The sequence below is a fragment of the Lipophrys pholis genome, assembly GCF_963383615.2.
Source record: "Lipophrys pholis genome assembly, chromosome: 11".
In the NCBI taxonomy this organism is placed as follows: Eukaryota; Metazoa; Chordata; class Actinopteri; order Blenniiformes; family Blenniidae; genus Lipophrys; species Lipophrys pholis.
The window spans coordinates 21,718,571-21,737,762 of NC_137631.1; the positions used below are offsets into that span (position 1 = coordinate 21,718,571).

General features: G+C 41.2%; 1 protein-coding gene across 2 annotated transcripts; it reads left to right on the forward strand.

The window, feature by feature from the left end:
* Positions 1-6,913: 6,913 nt before the first annotated feature.
* LOC308116346 (transcription factor 12-like) lies at positions 6,914-18,515 on the forward strand. Of its 2 annotated transcripts, none has more exons than XM_080474491.1 (13): positions 6,914-7,554; positions 9,934-10,033; positions 10,925-11,067; positions 11,161-11,284; positions 11,361-11,431; positions 11,810-11,906; positions 12,011-12,084; positions 12,592-12,789; positions 13,621-13,738; positions 13,841-13,994; positions 15,992-16,221; positions 17,010-17,190; positions 17,374-18,515. In XM_080474491.1, exons 1-12 carry the CDS (start codon positions 7,486-7,488, stop codon positions 17,150-17,152), a joined length of 1,521 nt encoding a protein of 506 aa, XP_080330617.1. In that variant the 5' UTR covers positions 6,914-7,485; the 3' UTR covers positions 17,153-17,190; positions 17,374-18,515. The 2 variants fall into 2 exon arrangements, with proteins under 2 accessions (XP_080330617.1, XP_080330616.1); XM_080474490.1 differs by having other exon boundaries at positions 7,376-7,554; positions 13,663-13,738; positions 17,374-18,339.
* Positions 18,516-19,192: the final 677 nt, after the last annotated feature.

Consider the following 19,192-nt stretch of genomic DNA (forward strand, 5'->3'; position numbering starts at 1 on the left):
AGGTGGATTGACTGAATCCATGCATACTTTGTAAGTCCTTGTAGTGAATAACTGTCCAGCCCTCACTGGGGTCCTCCTTGCCGACAATTGCCTATTTTGCCCTCCTTGTTGTGGAACCTCTGGACGAAAACGCCATTATATTGCGTTCTATTACTTTATTGTGAAAGCCCTGGCCGGTGTTGCTGTGTTTCAATATGTGTGGCTTGATGGGGCCTACTTGTTGCAGTACCGCTGTCAGCCTGCAGGGGCGATGCTGCAGGAAGCTGCTGGATCAGATAGTGACAATGACGGGTAAACAGCTAGAATGGTATCACTCCAGCATGTACAGCGCTGTCGCCAATGCACCTATTGATTCTTCTTTTCAGCGAAATGTTTCCATCAGATTAATGCAGAAGCTAAAACATGTAAGGAGGCTTCACAAAAACACTCCTCCAAGATTGTCTTTGCTCATCAAAGAGCGTACTATTTTCTCCTTCGGCTGAAATCTGAGACACACTTGTGGTCAGAAGAAAAATAACCAGAATGTGTGATGTGAATTTAGACTATTATGACCAGATTAAAATATAATGTAATATAATACATCACTTATGTCACATTGGCGTCTATAAATGTCACATCATTTCTCACACCCCTGGTGATTTAATGATAATAACCTCTTTATAACAAGTCAGTTATCAGCGATGGCCCATGTGTCACCTTCCTTGAAATATACGTAAGATAATTCAAAAGAATAAAGTCACCAGGTCAAGAAAAACAAGCCCGCAATAAATTATTTCATTGTGACTTATTTTATGCTGCCATCTGTTGATGGAAAAGTGTAACGTTACTCCACTGCTCCACGGCTCTCAGGCTCATGAAGCATAATGCAAGACTGCAACAGACACGCACAGGGAAGGCATGTACGTACAAGTGCACAGCGACTTGGCTGCCTTCATACCGCCTGGATAAGAATAGCAGGAACAGCAGGAAATAACAGGAATCTTGTTTGTGCTTTCTGTCTTTGTTCAGTCTTTGCTTTCAGGAGTTGAAGTAATGTCCTAGATATGCTTGTATTTTTGTTTTACGTCTGTCCGGATGGAGTGTGACAGGTTTTTTTTGTTTGTTTGTTTTTTTCATGCAGTGAAACGTTATGGGAAATTATAAAATCATATCAAAGCAAAGAGACAAATACAATTTGTAAATATGTAAACTAATGAGATCGGTCAGTTGATTGGCAGCAACTAAAAAGTTGGAAAAGAGACATGCGTCTAACTGTTTCCATCCATCCATCCATCCATCCATCCATCCATCCATCCATCCATCCATCCATCCATCCATCCATCCATCCATCCGATTTATTTCACATTTCCACTCAAAAAGACCACAACTGGACTCAAACTGCTAAAATGGATGAACGATTGAAAGATGGATCAATGGACAGATGACAAGAAGAAGAAGCAGAGACACAAAAAGGAGAAAGGGATAAGACGTTCAGTATTTGTATCTGCATCATTCCAAATAAATGGCAGACAGTAATGTAAAATAAATGCTTCTTGACCAGATATGGGCCTCTGGTGATTTTCCAGAAAGTGCTGATTTCACAGGTAAAGGTGGGACTGTGTTTTTAATACGAACATGTGAACCAAGTATCAATTGAAATGAATTACCTGGAGCAAACCTGCGTGCACACAGGGTGAACATGAAAGCTCCACACAGAAAGACTCAAAACCACGATGCTTTCATTTGTAGGTTAGAGTCCTGACCGCTTCACCACAGTGCGAACCGACACGCTGGTAGTGAGGATAATGTCTTTGTGGCAAGAGTCCCCTTCCTGATCCACTATAGAGCTTTGAGAAGTTGTTTTTCTGTTTCAGGGTGAAAGACTGGCCTCTGCAGGCGGAGTGGTACTTACTTATACGTACAAATGACATATGTTATCTATTGATATTCCCACATTGATCTGATTTTATACAACAGTTAGTCCTGACAGAAATATCTGATCATCTTATGACCGATGCAGCACATAAGCACTGAGACGCTTCACAGTAACATGCTTCTGTCATCAATGATACTGTTAATAACCAACTTGAGGTCATCAGCACAACACTAACAATAGTGGTGATTTCTCTCTGGTCACACATCAAATAGAGGTTTCATACAAATACTAATATTTCAAAGTACACGGATAAAGAAAGTTTTTGCAGAAAAGACAGACACACACTCACACTCACAACTAGGGACAATTTAGAGTCACCAATTGACCTCACATGCATGTTTTTGGACTGTGGGAGCAGAGTACCTTAAAGAGCTTAAAAAAAAAAGGTTAATATTAAAAGATCTGAGACAGGAATAGTGCAAATCCATTCTGATCAGATCTCCATTGTTTCGCCTATTCCTGGCCTTTCCTTCATCTTTTCATAACAAATCGCAAGCGTCCATCAGAAGCTGTCATTACTGACTTGTTAACAGCACCGGAGGTGTGTCGTGGTGGCACTTTGTCTGAATCTCAAGAAAATGCTGTTTCCTTGCTCGTCATTGTTTTCTCGCTCTATTTCTGACCTTTGGTTGCTGGCTATTCCTGACTGATTTATTTTACTGTCAATCTCCTGTCACTTCTGATTTGGGCTGGAAGGTCTCTTGACTGTAGTCTTTGCCCTTGCTCATTCCTTCAAATGTTCAGACTTGAACAATACTCCTCTCAGACCGGCTGCCATTTTTGTGGTCACCTATACTCCATGGTAGCAGCTCATCCCGTCACAACCAGGGCTCCACCCAGGGTCCCACACGTTAAAGGCCCAGCCTTACCCACCCAGGAAAGAACTGGTGCTTGAAAGTAATCAAGTAAAAGTACTTTTCTCAGAATATACTCAAAGCCCATACCTCATAACCCTGTTTCAATGTCAGTAGCAAATATTTTATCTTCTTTCAAAAGCTCAATTCTCAGACAAACCAGAACGTCCATAACAATGACACAATGGGAAACAACTATAGATATAAAGCAAGAATATTCTCCTCTTAAAACAAAGTATTAGCTATAACAGTACAAATGAAAAGATTAGAATACCAGCTCGTTTAAATTTTTTGGGCGACATATTCAGAAAAAACTACAAAGAAATTTTGATTATGGATAAACAACAAAACCCAACAATGTTTCATATCAGATAATTCTATTAAAGAAAACACTGCAGCTCAGCAGTATAAATGCAAATCATGACACTCTTGACGTTTCTTCAGGATCAAGCAGTGACCTAACTCCAGCCGCCGCCTCCTGATAGGTGCTTGCTGGTGAATGTGGGACAGCGAGGTCATTTTGGCGCAGAGGTCGGTGAGTCTGGCTCTCACGTGCCGCCTCGGCCAGTATTCCCCAATCCTCTTACAACCCCCACTTCTTCCAGCACTCAGGCCAGACTATGAGATCAGCTTGCGGTGTTCAGGTCTTATCCCGAGGAAAGAGTAGATCCTCAGAACAGAGTCACGCCAGCAGCTATCAAACGCCAACTTGTTCACCTCTGTACTCTTATGAAGAGCCTGTTTGTTCTGACTGGCGTCTCCTCTGGTCAAACCAGATATTTTTAGAGCTTGTGCAGTTATAATATCATCATAAAAAAAATGTCCGTTCATTTTAGAGGAAAGGAGTTTGAGTATATTCTGAAAATGTCCACACAAATAAGTTACTTTTATTGAAAGAAAATACAGTTATTGTGCATTTCTAACTTTTACACTTTGAAATGTTACATCCAGGCAGGATTGAAACACATTTTTTCTTCTAGCTCACAGACCATATATAACCCAGAAATAGAAATGTAAATGGATGGAAAAGTAACCTGAGCTGAAATGATTACCCAATGAGCAGCTCATTAGAAAATGAATTTGCATCTCTTAATTGTGTAATTCTTCATGAAAAAGATGCTAAATGCTGTTGATGATTCCAGCTGTTGGCTTCTGATGGTTTGACTTCTTCGTGGAAATGATTTAACTTGATTAAAAAAGCAGTTTCTAAAGATTTTTCAAACAGTTTTGAATTCTTTACATCATAAACAATGTTATTATTAAATAGTTTTGACAGCCAAACAAACAATTCTTTTGACCACTTATCAATTATTGACGGTGTTGCAACATTATTCTCTTATTGTAAAACAACATTCTCTCTAACTTCTGCCTGTAATAAGCAGGTACTTTATGTTACCTCAGCTCCAACTTGTGCAACTGGTGAGGCGCATGAGCCCCCGTCCCTTCTGTTTGCAGACCATGAGCCAATTTCTGGAGATTCTCCATTAATAAGATGTTGGTTTTGCAGGTGATGAAAGGAGGACAGACAATTTGAAGACATTTGAACCTTATTTTAAAAGTATTTATTGCATTATTAATAGTAGCCACAAAGGCCAAAACACTAAATGTATACATAATGATTTAATAAGCATAATCCAGAGAGATATTGGCAGCTTGTTGTTTTTCCATTAATTATTAGTCAGAATTCTTAGATTTCCTCAATATAGATTGATAAAGTCTTAATGTGGCCTTCAGTTCAGGAGGATGACATTTTTATGGCGCTTGTGGTGATCAAAGTTCCCCACGTCTTCTTCCATTTTTAAGAACTGCAACCATAACCACCAAACCATCCCAATGTGTCTGAATTGACGTCCACTATAAGTTCGGTCAGTTTATCCACTTTCAAATGTGATTAAAACATGGGAGTCCCTGATCTTGACGTCATTTACACAACCTTTCTCAGGCCAGGCTGCTATTGCAGATTTTGTTCAGGTTTTATTCCCCTCCCACCTTTTTTTTTTTTTTTTTTTTTTTTTTGTTTGGCATCCTGTGGAAGAGCGGATGGGAAACTCTGATGTCATCAACCTTGGCACAGCAGGACAGAGGAGCATGCGGACCCTCAGGGTGCCACGATTGGTGCCCATGTGTTTGTGCCCCGTAGATGGTGAAATAGATGGTGTGGTGCTGCCCGCCTGTGCTGCACCTGCGTCCCAGCATGCTGATTGATCAGTTTGGTCATGTGGAATGTCACCATCTGCTCCCCAGTCCCACTCACCCCTTCTTGTGTGAATGCCAATCACTGGCAGGAAGATAGTTATTTAAGCCATGTCAAATCAGGCGCATGACGACGAGCAGTACGCCAACAACACTTGAAAAGTGTGTTGCAGGCGGAGTATGCACAACAGCATGTCTCACAATAAAAGGACATCCATTTGAAAAGAAGGAACTTGCTTCTTTCTTTTTTCTGCTCGCATCACAGGATGTAATAAACTTCTCTGCTCCTCACAACAACCGCACACACAGCAAATCTGCATTCACTTGCTGTGACTAATGCAATGATGATGTGAACATGTGTTTTATTTGTTTGCATATAAATTTCTTCATTTTTGTTGTGATCACAGCTCCCCATTTGTTTGCCCCCCCCCTTCTCCTTCAGATGCTCTTTTTTGGCCTCTTAATGGCCATCGCCGTATCAGGGGGCCATCAGCGGTGACATTCTTCATTGTAGCGCGTCATAACCAATGACATTTCAACCATGGGAAAAGAAAGATATGCAAATTTGAACTCATTAACATTTGCATTACCTGTTTGAATAATCGCACTTCTGACAAGACTGCAATTAACTAAGATTGATGCAAAGTTCAGGGCTGGAGGACCGTATATATTTGCTCTTGGATCATTTACCCAAGATGTATGTGTGTCTGCTGTGCATGCTCAGTGTGTTAGATAGAAGGACTGGGACTGATCTCCGTCAGAGGAAAATGTCATTCAGCAATCATCCATGTATTTGGATTATTTGTTTCTTTAAAAAAAAAAGAAAAAGTCTTTAGCTTTTTGTTACATCTGCATTGAGAGGATTTTCTCTGTATGACCTGTCTGCAAAGTCCACAAGTGATTGTTCTGTGACTGACCCCCTAACCCAGATAGCACTAGCGTGAATAGCGAGGATTAAACTTTGACTTTAAGGAAGCCGAGCGGACAGCACGGCTCACCTTTGGCTGGAAACAAGGAAGCAAGCAGTCAGTAGTGAGTTTGTCTCCCTCTGCTCCGTGATTAGATTTAGAGTTTCTACTGCACACTGCAGGTTTCTAAATATAGTCCTGAAAAAGCAATGCTGATGAGTAGTTTTATCTTCATGCAAATAGGAAAATGTGCCCAAAAATACTTTGTACAAATAGATAACATCTATTTCATAAATGCACAACAAGACATGCATTTGTCCTCTGACAGTGGTCAAGATGTTACTGATAGATGTTCCATTGTCGGTTCAGTGGTTTGACAGCAATGGTCGACTTTAATGTAAAGTTGGTAGATTTATTATTTGGTAGGACAGTGTGCTAATGATAAAGACTGTGCTGCCGTCTCAGTGGGAATTATTTGATTGGATTTCTGCGAGGTCTCCATAGGACAAAATGCATTGCCAGGACAGCGAGCCACGCTGCGACTCTGTACACTCTGCCAATTGTGCTGCTTTTTTCTTCTCTGTCATGGCTGGCTTTCATGCAATGCGCAGAGGATGGTGCAAATGATAGATTCCAGTCTACATGAAAACATTCCTCCGTCTCTCTATCTCACGTTGACAAATGTGATATTATCACGTGCAGAAACGCAAAAGGAAATCTATACAAGTTTGCTGTTCCGACAGATGAACACCGTGAACTGATTTGATTGAGTTGTTGACTTGCACTTGGCTGTAGGACAGCAGACAGTGGAATTGACCTGCGACAGGAAGTCTGACAGTTTAATGTTGGTGTCAACAGATCACCCAGACAGACTAGGGTATAAATAACCTTTAACCCAGCCTCTGGATGAGCCTTCTACGCCACACGTGCTTACAAATTAAGATTTGGGTCTATTTGTAAATGTAGGTCAGACAAGGGTGTGGTATCCTCTGTTTACTGGAAACCCTACCTGTCTACTAGAAGATTATCTCGGTGGCATCACCACTTCTAGTTGGTCCTGAGGAGGGATGTCTGGACCTGCTTGCATTTGATCTGTCACAAACACGAGACGACACCAGAACAGGGTAAAATGAACCAGAAAACAAGTATCACCACACAGAAGACTGTCTTGGGTTCCTCTGATGTGGTTCAGGAGGCATTTGTTCATACTTAGGAGGGGAATTCCCTCATCATTACAACTCTGAACTGTTTTCATGATGGCATGTTGCACAATCACATTATTCAAGACACAAAACTGTGAAAAGCACTGTGAAACGTGAATTTATCTTTGCTGAATTGTTCTCCCCATAAAACAATGAAGCTCATATAAGTGATGTCCAGTCACCAGTCCAGCCCTGCCCCTGTAACAGCATCAATAGCACCACCCCTCTCTGCTGCCTGAAATGGTCCAGCCCTAATTTGCATAAGTTGTCTGCGGGTAGCTGCATGACCAGCAGGGGTAGGTTAGGGGAAGGAGTGCATGTGGACTATATCCACATGAGTAGAGAGACGGACAGAGGAGCTGTGTGTGGACTATACTGCGAGCCTGGAGTCTTGCACTGAAGCAAATAGAGTTATGTACTGTGCTCATCCTGCCTCTGGCACAGGCAACAACTCATTGATGTACTGCTACAACATGAAACCAGTAAGTACACTCTTTTATTGTGTCTCTCTGCTTGATTTTCTTAATCTTTACATGACCCTGTCAGGGTGTGTGGAGATGCTGCTGCTCCACTTTGAAAACTGCCTTCTCGTTGATGCTTTTGTTTGTTTGTTTTGTGTGTTTGTTTGTTTGTTTGTGTTTGTTTGTTTGTTTGCATTCATGAGGTTGAACAATGTGTCTCTGATGGATGTGCATTTTCCAAATTAAACTCACTGAGACATCTATTTGAATTTGCAACTTGTATAAAAGTTGCAGTTATTAAGACAGGCACTCGAACATGAGTTTGATGTTTCCAACCTGCACATCTGACAAGAATTCAAATTTATGTGATGTTTGTCTTTTGTCGTGTGTTCGAGTGAGAAACAGTGGGGGGGCAATGATTGAAGCTGTGAGCACAGTGATGAGCTGTGAACACACTATGAAGTTCACTGAACTTTTACAATTGTAGATCTGTAGCATTAAAGAAAGAATAATCATGTACACATTATAAGGTTGAATTGCTACTGGTCAACTGAATGCATATCTATGTGTTTTTCAAGAGGATTTCAATCCACATGATAATTAAATTTCTGTCTAATAAAATCCACACAAATTAAACAAGCATCTAATAGCTTTATTCAGTTATGTTTCATCTCACTGGCTTCTGGGTTTAGGATGAAAAAAAGAAGAAAGAAAAAGTCCTGTTAAAATGCAGCCAGTGAGACTCAGGCTTCCTGTTTGCTGAGTACCATGTAGTCAAGCCTAGCAGCAGAAAACATCTTGACATGAAGCAGATTGCTGCTATTTCTATTTGATTTAACCCTGCTATGTTGGAGCAGTCCCTCCACCACTGCAGCCATTATCAAAGGCAGCTTTGATCTCTGTGAGACTAACCATATCCAGACATCGTGGATCACAGAGGCAGAAAATTGGTTGCATGTGGCTGGAGTTGGCCATGGTGGAGCACAGCATAGGTCTTGAATAGCAAGTTGATATTTCACTCATCTAAGCGTCACAATGCTGTGTACATTTATAAAGAAAGAAGAAAAAAAACAAAACATGATATGGCTGCCCTGTTTGTACAACTTTATGACTGTTTATTACAATTGCAGATTTTTTCACGAGTTTCCAAATCAAGCCAAAATCTAATATTTGAGTTTCATACTCTTCTCACTTGCCAATTTCAAAAACGTCCCTCATCATTTGTGATCCCATGATTGATGGCTCCTAAATCAATGCTATGTTAAAAGAGGATTCCATGGTGACGGCCCCTCTCCAGTGGGGGCCAGAGAGGGCGTGCTGGGGCGGGGGTGTGACCATTATTAACGGGTCGCCTGCTATGCTGATGGTAAGGAGGACAATTGGCTTTATCCTCTGCCATATGCTGCCCATGGCGGCTCAGACGGGCCCAGTGTCGACAGGGGCTCCTCTGTTTGGCCTAGCCCACAATCACCATGGGACTCATGCCAACCAGGGTCACGGCTGGGGTTGTGTGTGTGTGTGTGTGTGTGTGTGTGTGTGTGTGTGTGTGTGTGTGTGTGTGTGTGTGTGTGTGTGTGTGTGTGTGTGTGTGTGTGTGTGTGTGCGCGCGCGTGTGTGCACAAGCATACTCAAGAGAGTCTTTAATAGCCTGCTTTACAGAACTTGTCGTCCGGGTAACTGACACCCCATTGATGCTGCGCAGGGAGGTTTATTTTCATTTCCTGGGGCACATCAAAGCAGTGGAGAGAGGTGCAGGTGCAGCCCAGACCTCTTGGTGTGTTTGAGAGAGAGAGAGAGCGAGAGAGAGAGAGAGAGAAAGAGAGAGAGAAGGAGAGAAAGAGAGAGAGAGAAAGAGAGCATGTGTTGGTGTGTTTTCTACATATGTGCATCACCATATTTTACAATAATACTAATAAAAAGCATAAGATGAAGGTATGTTGAGTTTAATTCTTAGATTTGCTTGAGATTGGTAATGTGTTGCCTTCCATTGCAGGGGGATTATTAGGGGGAATTCAGTTTTCTGTTTGGTTTCTTTCTGAGGATAAAACATGAGAAGGCTTGAAATTCAATTTTATTTGGGAGGGAATTGTATGTGAGTCTTCTGAAGCCAGCCGAACCTGATCATGATTAGGGCAGGGATTTCTCATGGTGAATGGTTCCTAAATCCGGATGAGGAGGTGCATGGATCTGCAGCTTATGGATTATCGCAATAGCTCTAAGTGTGCATCAGCTCTCTGCTTTGTTTTCATAATACTGTTGCTTCAGCTCGCTCTGACTGTATTCAAATGTTTGTCCCGGTCAGATCTATTTGGCTGATATAGACACATAGACCGTGCATTGTTATTTACATAAAAATATATCTAAAGATTTGTTTTCTTATTCCCTCAATAATCTTTTCAGGTTTATGGGCAGTCTCCCAGCAATGACAACGTCAACCAGAATTCATCTTTGCATCCATCAACCAAGGGCCCCAACAATGTGTTCGCAAGCACATTCTTCGGTGAGCTCATACAATTATGTGTATTCAACATTACAATAAACCACCCAATGATGAGCAAGGGGATATGTGCGTGTACATTTAGAAAGCATAGCCGCTGTTGGAAAAATTCAAACAAATCCACAGGTCAAATATATATGTTTGAAGAAAATGTAAACATTTTACATGAGACCGAACTGATCTGGCTCATACTCTCTTTCAGCTGGTAGACACTAGCGGGATTCATCCTTTACTAACTTTTATTGATTGTGATGCGTTTAGAGCTCTAAAGATTCTTGGCCTTTTTATCTTTCTGAATAATTTCAGTCATACTGTAGTTGGAGGGTCCGAGATCTTTGCAAGTAGCCAACAGGGATCATGCATTTCTCGTCATGGCCTATATGCTCCATGACTTTTGTGGTCTCCTTTAAAAACATCTACAGAAAATCCTCTCATTAATCGTGCACCCACTGTGGTTCTTCAGTCCACCTTCAGTGACATTATCTTTTGGATTTATTTCTATCTTTAATTTTTTTTCTATGATCTTGGAATAATTGCACGCCCTGTAACCATGCAATTTGTTCTCTATATGGTTCACTAATCCCACTGTCTTTTTAGTTTCTTCATTGTATAGCACTTTGTGAACGTGTCTGTGAGAAGTGTTAAGTAGTGTAAAGCTCACATTTAGATTTCTGTTTACACACTGGAGTGAAAAACCTAAACTAGGGACCTTTTTGTTTTTTGTTTTTTACTTCTAATAAGCGTCACCTTATGTACAATAATGGTGAAGCTATTTCAGGTGATAACCTTTAATTCAGTCATTTTCATTGTCTTCAGTGGAGCCTGCTATTGAGCTCCGTGGCTATTTGAGATGCTGTTCCAGTGCAGGCGATAACAAATCGTTACTCTTTTTAGAGGGGATGAGCAATTCACCTGACATCTGGAGTGCTGTAAATGGGCTGAACCAGCAGGGCTATGAAGGTGCACTGGGAGCAGCTACAACCCACCAAACACAGGCGGGGAGCTACAGCAGCCTGCAGACAACACACGGTCACCTGGTGAGACTCACCTGCAGGATGCTGGACGTTCACAGCAAACCCCCCCCCCATCCCCCGAGAGTGTTTTAACGATGTGTTTGCACTCTTATTCAGGACTACTCACCACATTCAGTGATGGCTGCTGATATGAACAGAGGTCTCCCACCCATGTCCACATTTCATCGCAACACTGCAGCGCCTCGCACGCCATCAATCACCAACACAGACAACTCTACAGGTGAGGAAAGGAAGATAAGAAGTTAGAATTTTATTGCTACTCGTTGCTATATCTCATGTAAGCTACTTCTTTTCAGTCGCTGGGAGTCAGAGGAATATGTCAGGAGGGTCGCAGACAGGTGACACCCTGGGCAAAGCTCTAGCTTCAGTAAGTATGCACCACCTCAATCCTATTAGACCAGCTCATCTCCTTCCTATTATGTTCAAACGGTCAGGTCAGAGCGTAAAACCAAGACCTGAGAGCCCCAGTGGTGTAATGCGAAACTTCCTCAACAGCAGGTCAGTGAATATTAAAGCAGGGCTACTCTCGTGCTGCAGGACTTTTTTATTGGCTCCCGAACTGTAAAATCACCAGAATTGACGAGTTTAGTTCAGGTTATGAGCCTGCTCCAAAGGTTGTGGCAGCAGCTGTAAAATCCTGCACAGAAATGACAAGGGGTGCTTTTAAAATGATCCATGCTCTGATCCTCCTGCTCCCCCCTCCTTCTCTCTCTCTCTCTCTCTCTCTCTCTCTGTCTGCTATTAGATTTATTCCCCCGATCACACCAGCAGCAGCTTCCCCTCCAGCTCTTCCACGCCGGTGAGGTCTCCGTCTCCAATGCCGAATTCAGCCGAACCTACAGGTAAGCTGGAGTGCGGCCCACAGCTTTCCTCATTGCACAGGTGAAATAAAATGAACCCATTTTAACCCCTGCTTATTGTATTGTGGTTGTTTCTTTCCTTTCAGGCACCAATATGTGGCCCCGCAGTTCAGTTCAATCTCCAGTGTCACCACATTATGAATCTTCACTCATATCAATGGTAATGACATAACCTGACATCACCTCTAATGAAGATCCTGCCATATTACATTTATGTTTCTAATATACATACAAGGATTGCATCAAACGTAATAATACTGCAAAATATGAGAAGCTCTCTTAAGTAAAAAATTTTCGAATAAAAATGTTTCTAACCAAATCACCAACCGACTAGCAAATAAGTGACAATCTGATCAATTTGTCTTGTTTGGCTATTTGGATATTTTTTTAATGAAAAAGAATCATAGCAGCAGTTTTGTCACATTCCCAGTCTCTGCTAAGATGATTTATAGATTCATGTCTACTATGCAAACATTAGAGTGGCTCTAAAATAAAGAGGATAAACATTTTCCCCTAAAACCAACCTGTTCTCTAAGACCTCTGTGATTTAAGAAGTGAAACATAAATTGTCGTTATTGTGTGGAAAAGAAAGACTGAATTATTAATCAGTATTCACCTTAACTTAGTCTGAAATGAGTGCCTCACAATTGTCTCCTGCTGTGTTCAGTCTCAGGTCGAAGACCGTCTGGACCGCCTGGACGATGTAATTCACGTCCTGAGGAACCACGCAGTGGGCCCCACGGCCGGTCTGCCCAATGACATCCATGGTCTGCTGAACCAGAACCACCAGAACCACCAGAACCACCAGAACCATGGCGGCTCCACCGGCAGCACTCTACCACTCAACTGTCACACTCCAACCATGGTTAACAACCATTTCTTTGACGTGTTTAAGGGACATGGAAGGGTGTGCATGGAAAGTCCTTGTGTGTGTGTGTGTGTGTGTGTGTGTGTGTGTGTGTGTGTGTGTGTGTGTGTGTGTGTGTGTGTGTGTGTGTCTCCTGGTATTCAGTTTCAGGAATTTTCCGCATGCTGTCTGCATGTTTCCCTCATGTTGTCCTTGAAATCGTAAACTGAGCACAATGGTGGCCGAGCACCGCGATGTGTCGGCCTCGTGTGCTAAGCGTACACTATGTGCGGACTCTTAATTCCACTGCGGGTATGATGGGGGGCGGCCGGGTCATGTACTCCCATTCCAACGCGTTTCCTTTCCAACAGACCAGGGGATTTCAGCCCAGCTGGAGTGAAAATGTATGCAGTGGAAAAGGGTTTTTTATCCTAATCCTTTGGGTGGGTGGGGGGGGCGGGGCGGGGGGGTATTAAAAGTCTCTCACTTTTATTTTTTTCCCCCAAATGATGTGTCAGTCTGAAGTGAATCATTCCTGAAGAGAATGAGGGGTGTGTTCAGGGAGTATACAGTAGTTTTAAGAGAAGGATTAAGATTGTCTGAGATTAAATACATTCTGTAGAGTGAGAGCTCTACTCAAAAGTGGATGAGAGGACAGATGTTTGTGTCACTGTCTGGATGGAGGATGTGTGTACTGTATGTGACTGACTGTCTCGGGAAGATTTATGGAGCCACTCAGTTGTTCAAAGTCGACATTTAACGGATTCCCATCTGTGAAATGCCCGAGCATGAATTTATGGGCACATCAGTATTCTCCTTATCTGATCGGATTCTGTGTTTGTCATAAAGGTTGAGACTGTCAATTTGAACAACAACCACCCGGTGTTCCAGAGCCGCACACAAAATGGCCACCCGTATCCAGCCAGACAGAGGGCCACGCTTCAGCCGGTGCAAGGAGGAGGCAGAGGCAAGTTATCGGTCTCATTTGTTCACCTCTCACACTTTCAACAAACATTTAACCTAAAAGTAGTCCGCTGTTGTTAAACATCCATTGTGTGGTCACTCACAGGAGGTGTGGGCGCTCAGGAGGACCTGGAGCTGAAGATGGAAAGTGGAGAAAGAGAAGAAATGATCCACACCAATCATGGTCACAGCTCAGACAGCCAGCGATCAGATGAAGAGAGTGAACTCAAAACACCAGAAGAAAACAGTGCAAGAAACAGGTAGATACTCCTAGTTTCTCTGTAACGGTAGATGCTTGCAGAAACTCGAATGGCCGGCGCCTCCTGCATGATGAGTAAATTCCTTATACAGGCTCAAAGATTCTCCCACTTTTAAGTATACTGCAAAAGATTAATTTTAAATAAATGCTCTACAAAAACACCAAAATGAATTTTAGACAGTTGTAAACACCGATTAAAGAAGGAAAGAGGTGTAATACAGAAATTGATTAGCTACATAAAAGTAAACAACGATAAATTAAGGGCATGAAACTACAAAAGTTAAATACATTTTGAGGATTAAATAAACTAGGGCTGTTAATACCCACATGTATTCAGATCAAATTTACTAGCGTTGGCTTGTGTTACTTGTAATGTGTCGTGAGACTAAGAACGAGAGAAATGTGTGATTAACAGTCTCCAACAACAAGCAAAAAACCCAAATGAAATTATTCTCTTTTGTTGAGTTTCATGAGCATATATTTCATTTATTTATTTATTTTTTTGTATGTTTGAAGTGTTTCACTCAGAAGCAGGAAAAAGAGCCTTCTTGCTGTCTGGTTTCACTAATTTAAAATATTGTCAGACCCCCTGTGGTGACCGACAGCTGGGCCGAGACCAGCCTATTTAGCTCAGCCTCGTATTTCTTCTTCATGTTGCTTTAAGTTGCAATCAATTCACGTAAGAGAAGAAAAAAAAAAAAAAAGAGGATAAGAACAGCTGCCAGGAGGTACAGCGTAGAGGAAAATAATCAAAGACAAAGCAGTGCATGTTTGAAACAAACACCTCAAAACTCAAGTCGGATCAGAATCTTTAGAATGAATATTTAACAGCTTAGAGTGCAAATCTCTGTGTGTCTCTGAAGGTCACTTCAGGCCAAACCTCTCCATGACATCAGCTCTGATGTCTGAGTGCATGTTTTCTATTTACTTTAGATCTGTAATCTGGTTGACTGATATGAGGACTGACATTTGCGGATGACCTCCAGCATCACTTTTCCTGCATTAAAAAAAATGAATTAAAAAAGATATACGAGGGGGGGGGAGGAGATTGTTAAAATACAACACACACATTAGATATTGGCTGTTAAATGGCAAAAAAAACCACTTATGGTCTTCTGATTAGTGAATTTATATATTTACAAAGAGGCTCAATTGAAGTGTTATCAGCTTTTTTTCTGAGGATTTAAATTTTTTTTTAAAAAGTAGTGCCATCGTTCCAAACCCAGCAGTTTACACACATTTTATGATCATTCTAATCTGTTGCCTTTGTTTGCTGGTGAAACTATTTCTCTGCTTGTGCTACAAATGAAAGTGGCTAAACCGTGTCTCGTCTGTTCCACCAGCTGAACCATACAGACCTCAGAACTCTTTAAACACTGATTTCTGAATCTGCTTTTAGAATAATTTTTTTCCATCATTGTGTTTTTTTTAATTTTTTTTTATTTGTAGTTGTCATTAAACATACAATATCCACAATATGCTTCTGAGAGGTACACGCGCAGGGTTTCTGCTTATCCAATGGATACAATGGAAAAGTAGATTTTTCACGTCAACCTTTAGGATATTTTAGATTTATTACAATCTAATTGAAATATTTCAGGTGTTTTTCCTACTTTTGTTTGCTTTGGAGGCCAAACTTTTAACAATCAATATTCATTCTTGTGTTATGATTGTAGGAATAACTTCAAAAACAACTAACTTTTTTTATAATATTTAGATTTTTTTTTTTAGATGCATCTGTATTCAGCCTCAGGAAAATCATTAGTATCTATGAATTATAGAAAAGAAAGATGTGGACAGACGGAGTAATGTGATGTCGGCTCGGAGGCCAGCAGAGGGCAGAGAAATCCACAGAATGCTGTTCACTTCATTTCCATCCAGGCAGGGTTACATGTCAGTTTGAAAAGCACCAGTCTGCAGGCTCAAAGGTCTCAGGTGTGACGTGGCGTCTGTGTGTGCAAACATTCACGCGGGTTTTCTTCTCTTTGATGCTGTTAGTATCCACGAGGATGAGGATCTCAGCCCGGAGCAGAAGGCCGAGCGTGAGCGCGAGAGGAGGATGGCGAACAACGCCCGGGAGCGCCTGCGTGTGCGAGACATCAACGAGGCCTTCAAGGAGCTGGGCCACATGTGTCAGCTGCACCTGAAGAGTGAGAAACCACAGACCAAACTGCTGGTGCTCCATCAGGCCGTGGCCGTGATCCTCAGCCTGGAACAGCAAGTCAGAGGTCAGTGCGTCCGTGAGGCGGCCGGGGTTATGTAGTGAGGAAGCACATCCTCCTCGGAGAAACATGACGTGGCCTCTTCTGTCTCACACGTCAAGTAATCACGCGGGTTACACGCTTTAAATATCTCGTCTTTTCTTTCCTGCTTCAGTTCCGTTTTAGCTGAGGCAACACAAATACTTGTTGAACGCACGACAGGCGAGATAAGATTTGCTCATCATGTGAATTCAAGCCACAGAAAAATAATTCTATGTTTCAATCTTCAGTGGATTTTTGTCAAGTCAAGGCTGAACAACCCACACCCTTGTTTCTATTTCTATTTATTGTATCTGTATGCTGTCCACACGTCAGCTAGTAGGCTAAGTGATACCGTCTGAGGTCGGAATCTCAAAAATTCATGCTGGTTGCATGTGAAATTAGAATACACACATCACCTAAAATCTTCATAAATACAATGAAGAAATAGTTCTTACAAACATTTAATTGTTGTTCACATTAGACACTCTATAGTCAAGACAAAATTTTAGATTCCTTTGAGCGCTGCTCTCCACTAACTGGTTACAAATGTCGTCTTCCTGCCTGTTTCTATTGTTTACATTGAGTTTTTGTTTTTTAGTTCAGTGAAAACAAGATTGATCATAGACGACAGAGTGAACAACTCACACACTCCAATTTTACAAGATGTGTGTTAGATGTTTGAAAAGGGGTTAAGGAAGAGGTATAAATGTTTTTAATCCTACTCCTTTACATCCTTATCGTCACTGTATCTCTGTGTTGTTTGAATCCTGCAGAGAGGAACCTGAACCCGAAGGCAGCGTGTCTGCGGAGGAGAGAGGAGGAGAAGGCGTCCGCCGCCATGACAGATCCACAGTCCATGCATCTGGCTTTTCATCCCGGCATGACGGACGCAGCCAACCCCATGGGCCACCTCTGAGCACCCGATGACTACTCTATCAACTTTGTCCTGAAACTGTATGAGTATTTAATATCTTTGATTAACGCTCATCACAATTCAAACAGATGCAAAATGATTTTCTGTAAACGCAAGAAAGATGAACTTTGTATTTTTACGAATATTAAACTGGTGATGTTCTTTTGAAATGACACAATTGTGATGTTTAACGGTTTCTTATGCTCTTTGTCTTTGATGTCCAGATGTTACATGGAGAATATCCCCGGAACATCCAGCGTTTATTTCTCAATTGGATCCGAGAGGCCGTGCGCTCTGAGCAGAAAATGTGATGCAGTTGAACAATCATCTCCTCACTTCTCAAACGGACTTTTAACTTTGTGCCTGAACTTTACCTTGTAAGAGACGAATGCATTGTAAGCTGCAGATGTTTTGTACATATTTTGTATATTTATTGATCTTTCCATTTGATTATAAATGAATGGATGAAACTCGGACTCTACAGTTTGATTATGGCCCGGCCAGATGTGTTTCCCACTGACTTCTACTGCAAGCTACTATTTCCCCTGTCCTCTACCAAGCTCAGAGGACTGACATTCCCACAGTTGTGTGTTCAAAAAACAGATTTTGCTTGTCCTGTACTATGTGCGTCTGTATGTCTGCGGGTGCGAGTGCGTGAATATTTCAGGGGTTTGAACATTCTGTGAATGAACAGATCTCCCAGAATGTTCATTAATGTGTGGACTTCATCTTGTATTAGTATATATTTGTTTTAAATGTGTGTTCTTGCACTCAACAGGATCACACTTCTTGAAACTCTGGTTCAACAAACTATAATTTTTCCTTTTGGGATGTAGTCAAAAGAGCTCTTTGAATGTTTGAGTATTGAATATACCTTTTGTTTTCTAAGTTATGTAACTTATCTTTTATACAAATATTGTGAATATATTAATGTCTTTTTTTGCTTTTCTCGATTTTACACAGGACTTCTTTTGTGCAGTCTTCTAAACCTAGACTCATTTCATGCTCTGAGCAAGACGGTGTTACAGAATAAAGGATGTCTTGTTTGCTTCACACTTCTGAACAAATAATAATTACCTAAAATTAACCTGAAATACTGCTATTATTACATGTACAGTATGTGTACAGTTTGAAGTAGCCTACAGGCATGTGTCACAACAGTACTGTAGCAATAAATGTCTCTTTTTCCAAAACGTCTGACTCTCAGTGTCTCATAGAGTAGAAATGTATGTCTGCAGTACCAATGATATTGTAGTGTCATTATATAACAGCCAACGTGTTCAGATACACTCACAAATGCTTAGAGGTACATTTACAAAATGAATGGATGAATCAAAGTTATGCGAATAAACAAGCTTAGCGACCATTTACTTTTTAATGCTGACATTTGGTTTTACTTAAGTTTGTAAAAGTGGTTTTAATTTTGAATATATTTACACAATCAACTGCAATTTTAATTTGGACAGGAGTAAACTGAGACCCTGCCCTATTATTCAGGTGTCCAACCACAAACACATTAGAAATATAATGTAAACCTGCTTAACATCATAACACACGTCAGTGTGTGCCTGGCCTTGTTTTTCAGTGGTGGGGACCTAAACATGATCACGACAAAAAAAAATGTCTTGCACATTTTTAGGTGAAGACATATTTTAGAGTCAGGCTATGGTTAAGATTATGGCTCAGGTTTGTCAAGTAGCATCCATCCACCTCAGGGTCCATCGGTGCTGAAACTGATCCAGACTTATATTGGTACGGGAATTGTATATTTTGTGCCAACCACAGCCACACAAAATAGTTAATTCAACCCTTTTTCAAAAGACAATTCTGCTCATAACTCACCATATCTCAAGTACCTATGCCTATACAAAAATAAAGAAAAAGATCATACTAATTTGACATATTTTGTACATTTGTAATAATATTAAATCATAATTTTCCCAAAAGTATTTGTATGGGTAAATAATATGAAATCATAGAAGTGACATTGTATTCTACTTTTATTGGGTAACGTGTAAAGCACTTTGTGCTACACTAAAGTGC

Excerpts from the sequence above, each read along its gene's own strand:
- LOC308116346 (XM_080474491.1), top strand. The coding sequence starts at position 7,486 with ATGTACTGTGCTCATCCTGCCTCTGGCACAGGCAACAACTCATTGATG. Across the intron at positions 10,034-10,924 it reads GTTCGCAAGCACATTCTTCG|AGGGGATGAGCAATTCACCT; the intron begins GTGAGCTCATAC and ends TACTCTTTTTAG. Across the intron at positions 12,790-13,620 it reads ACTGTCACACTCCAACCATG|GTTGAGACTGTCAATTTGAA; the intron begins GTTAACAACCAT and ends TTTGTCATAAAG.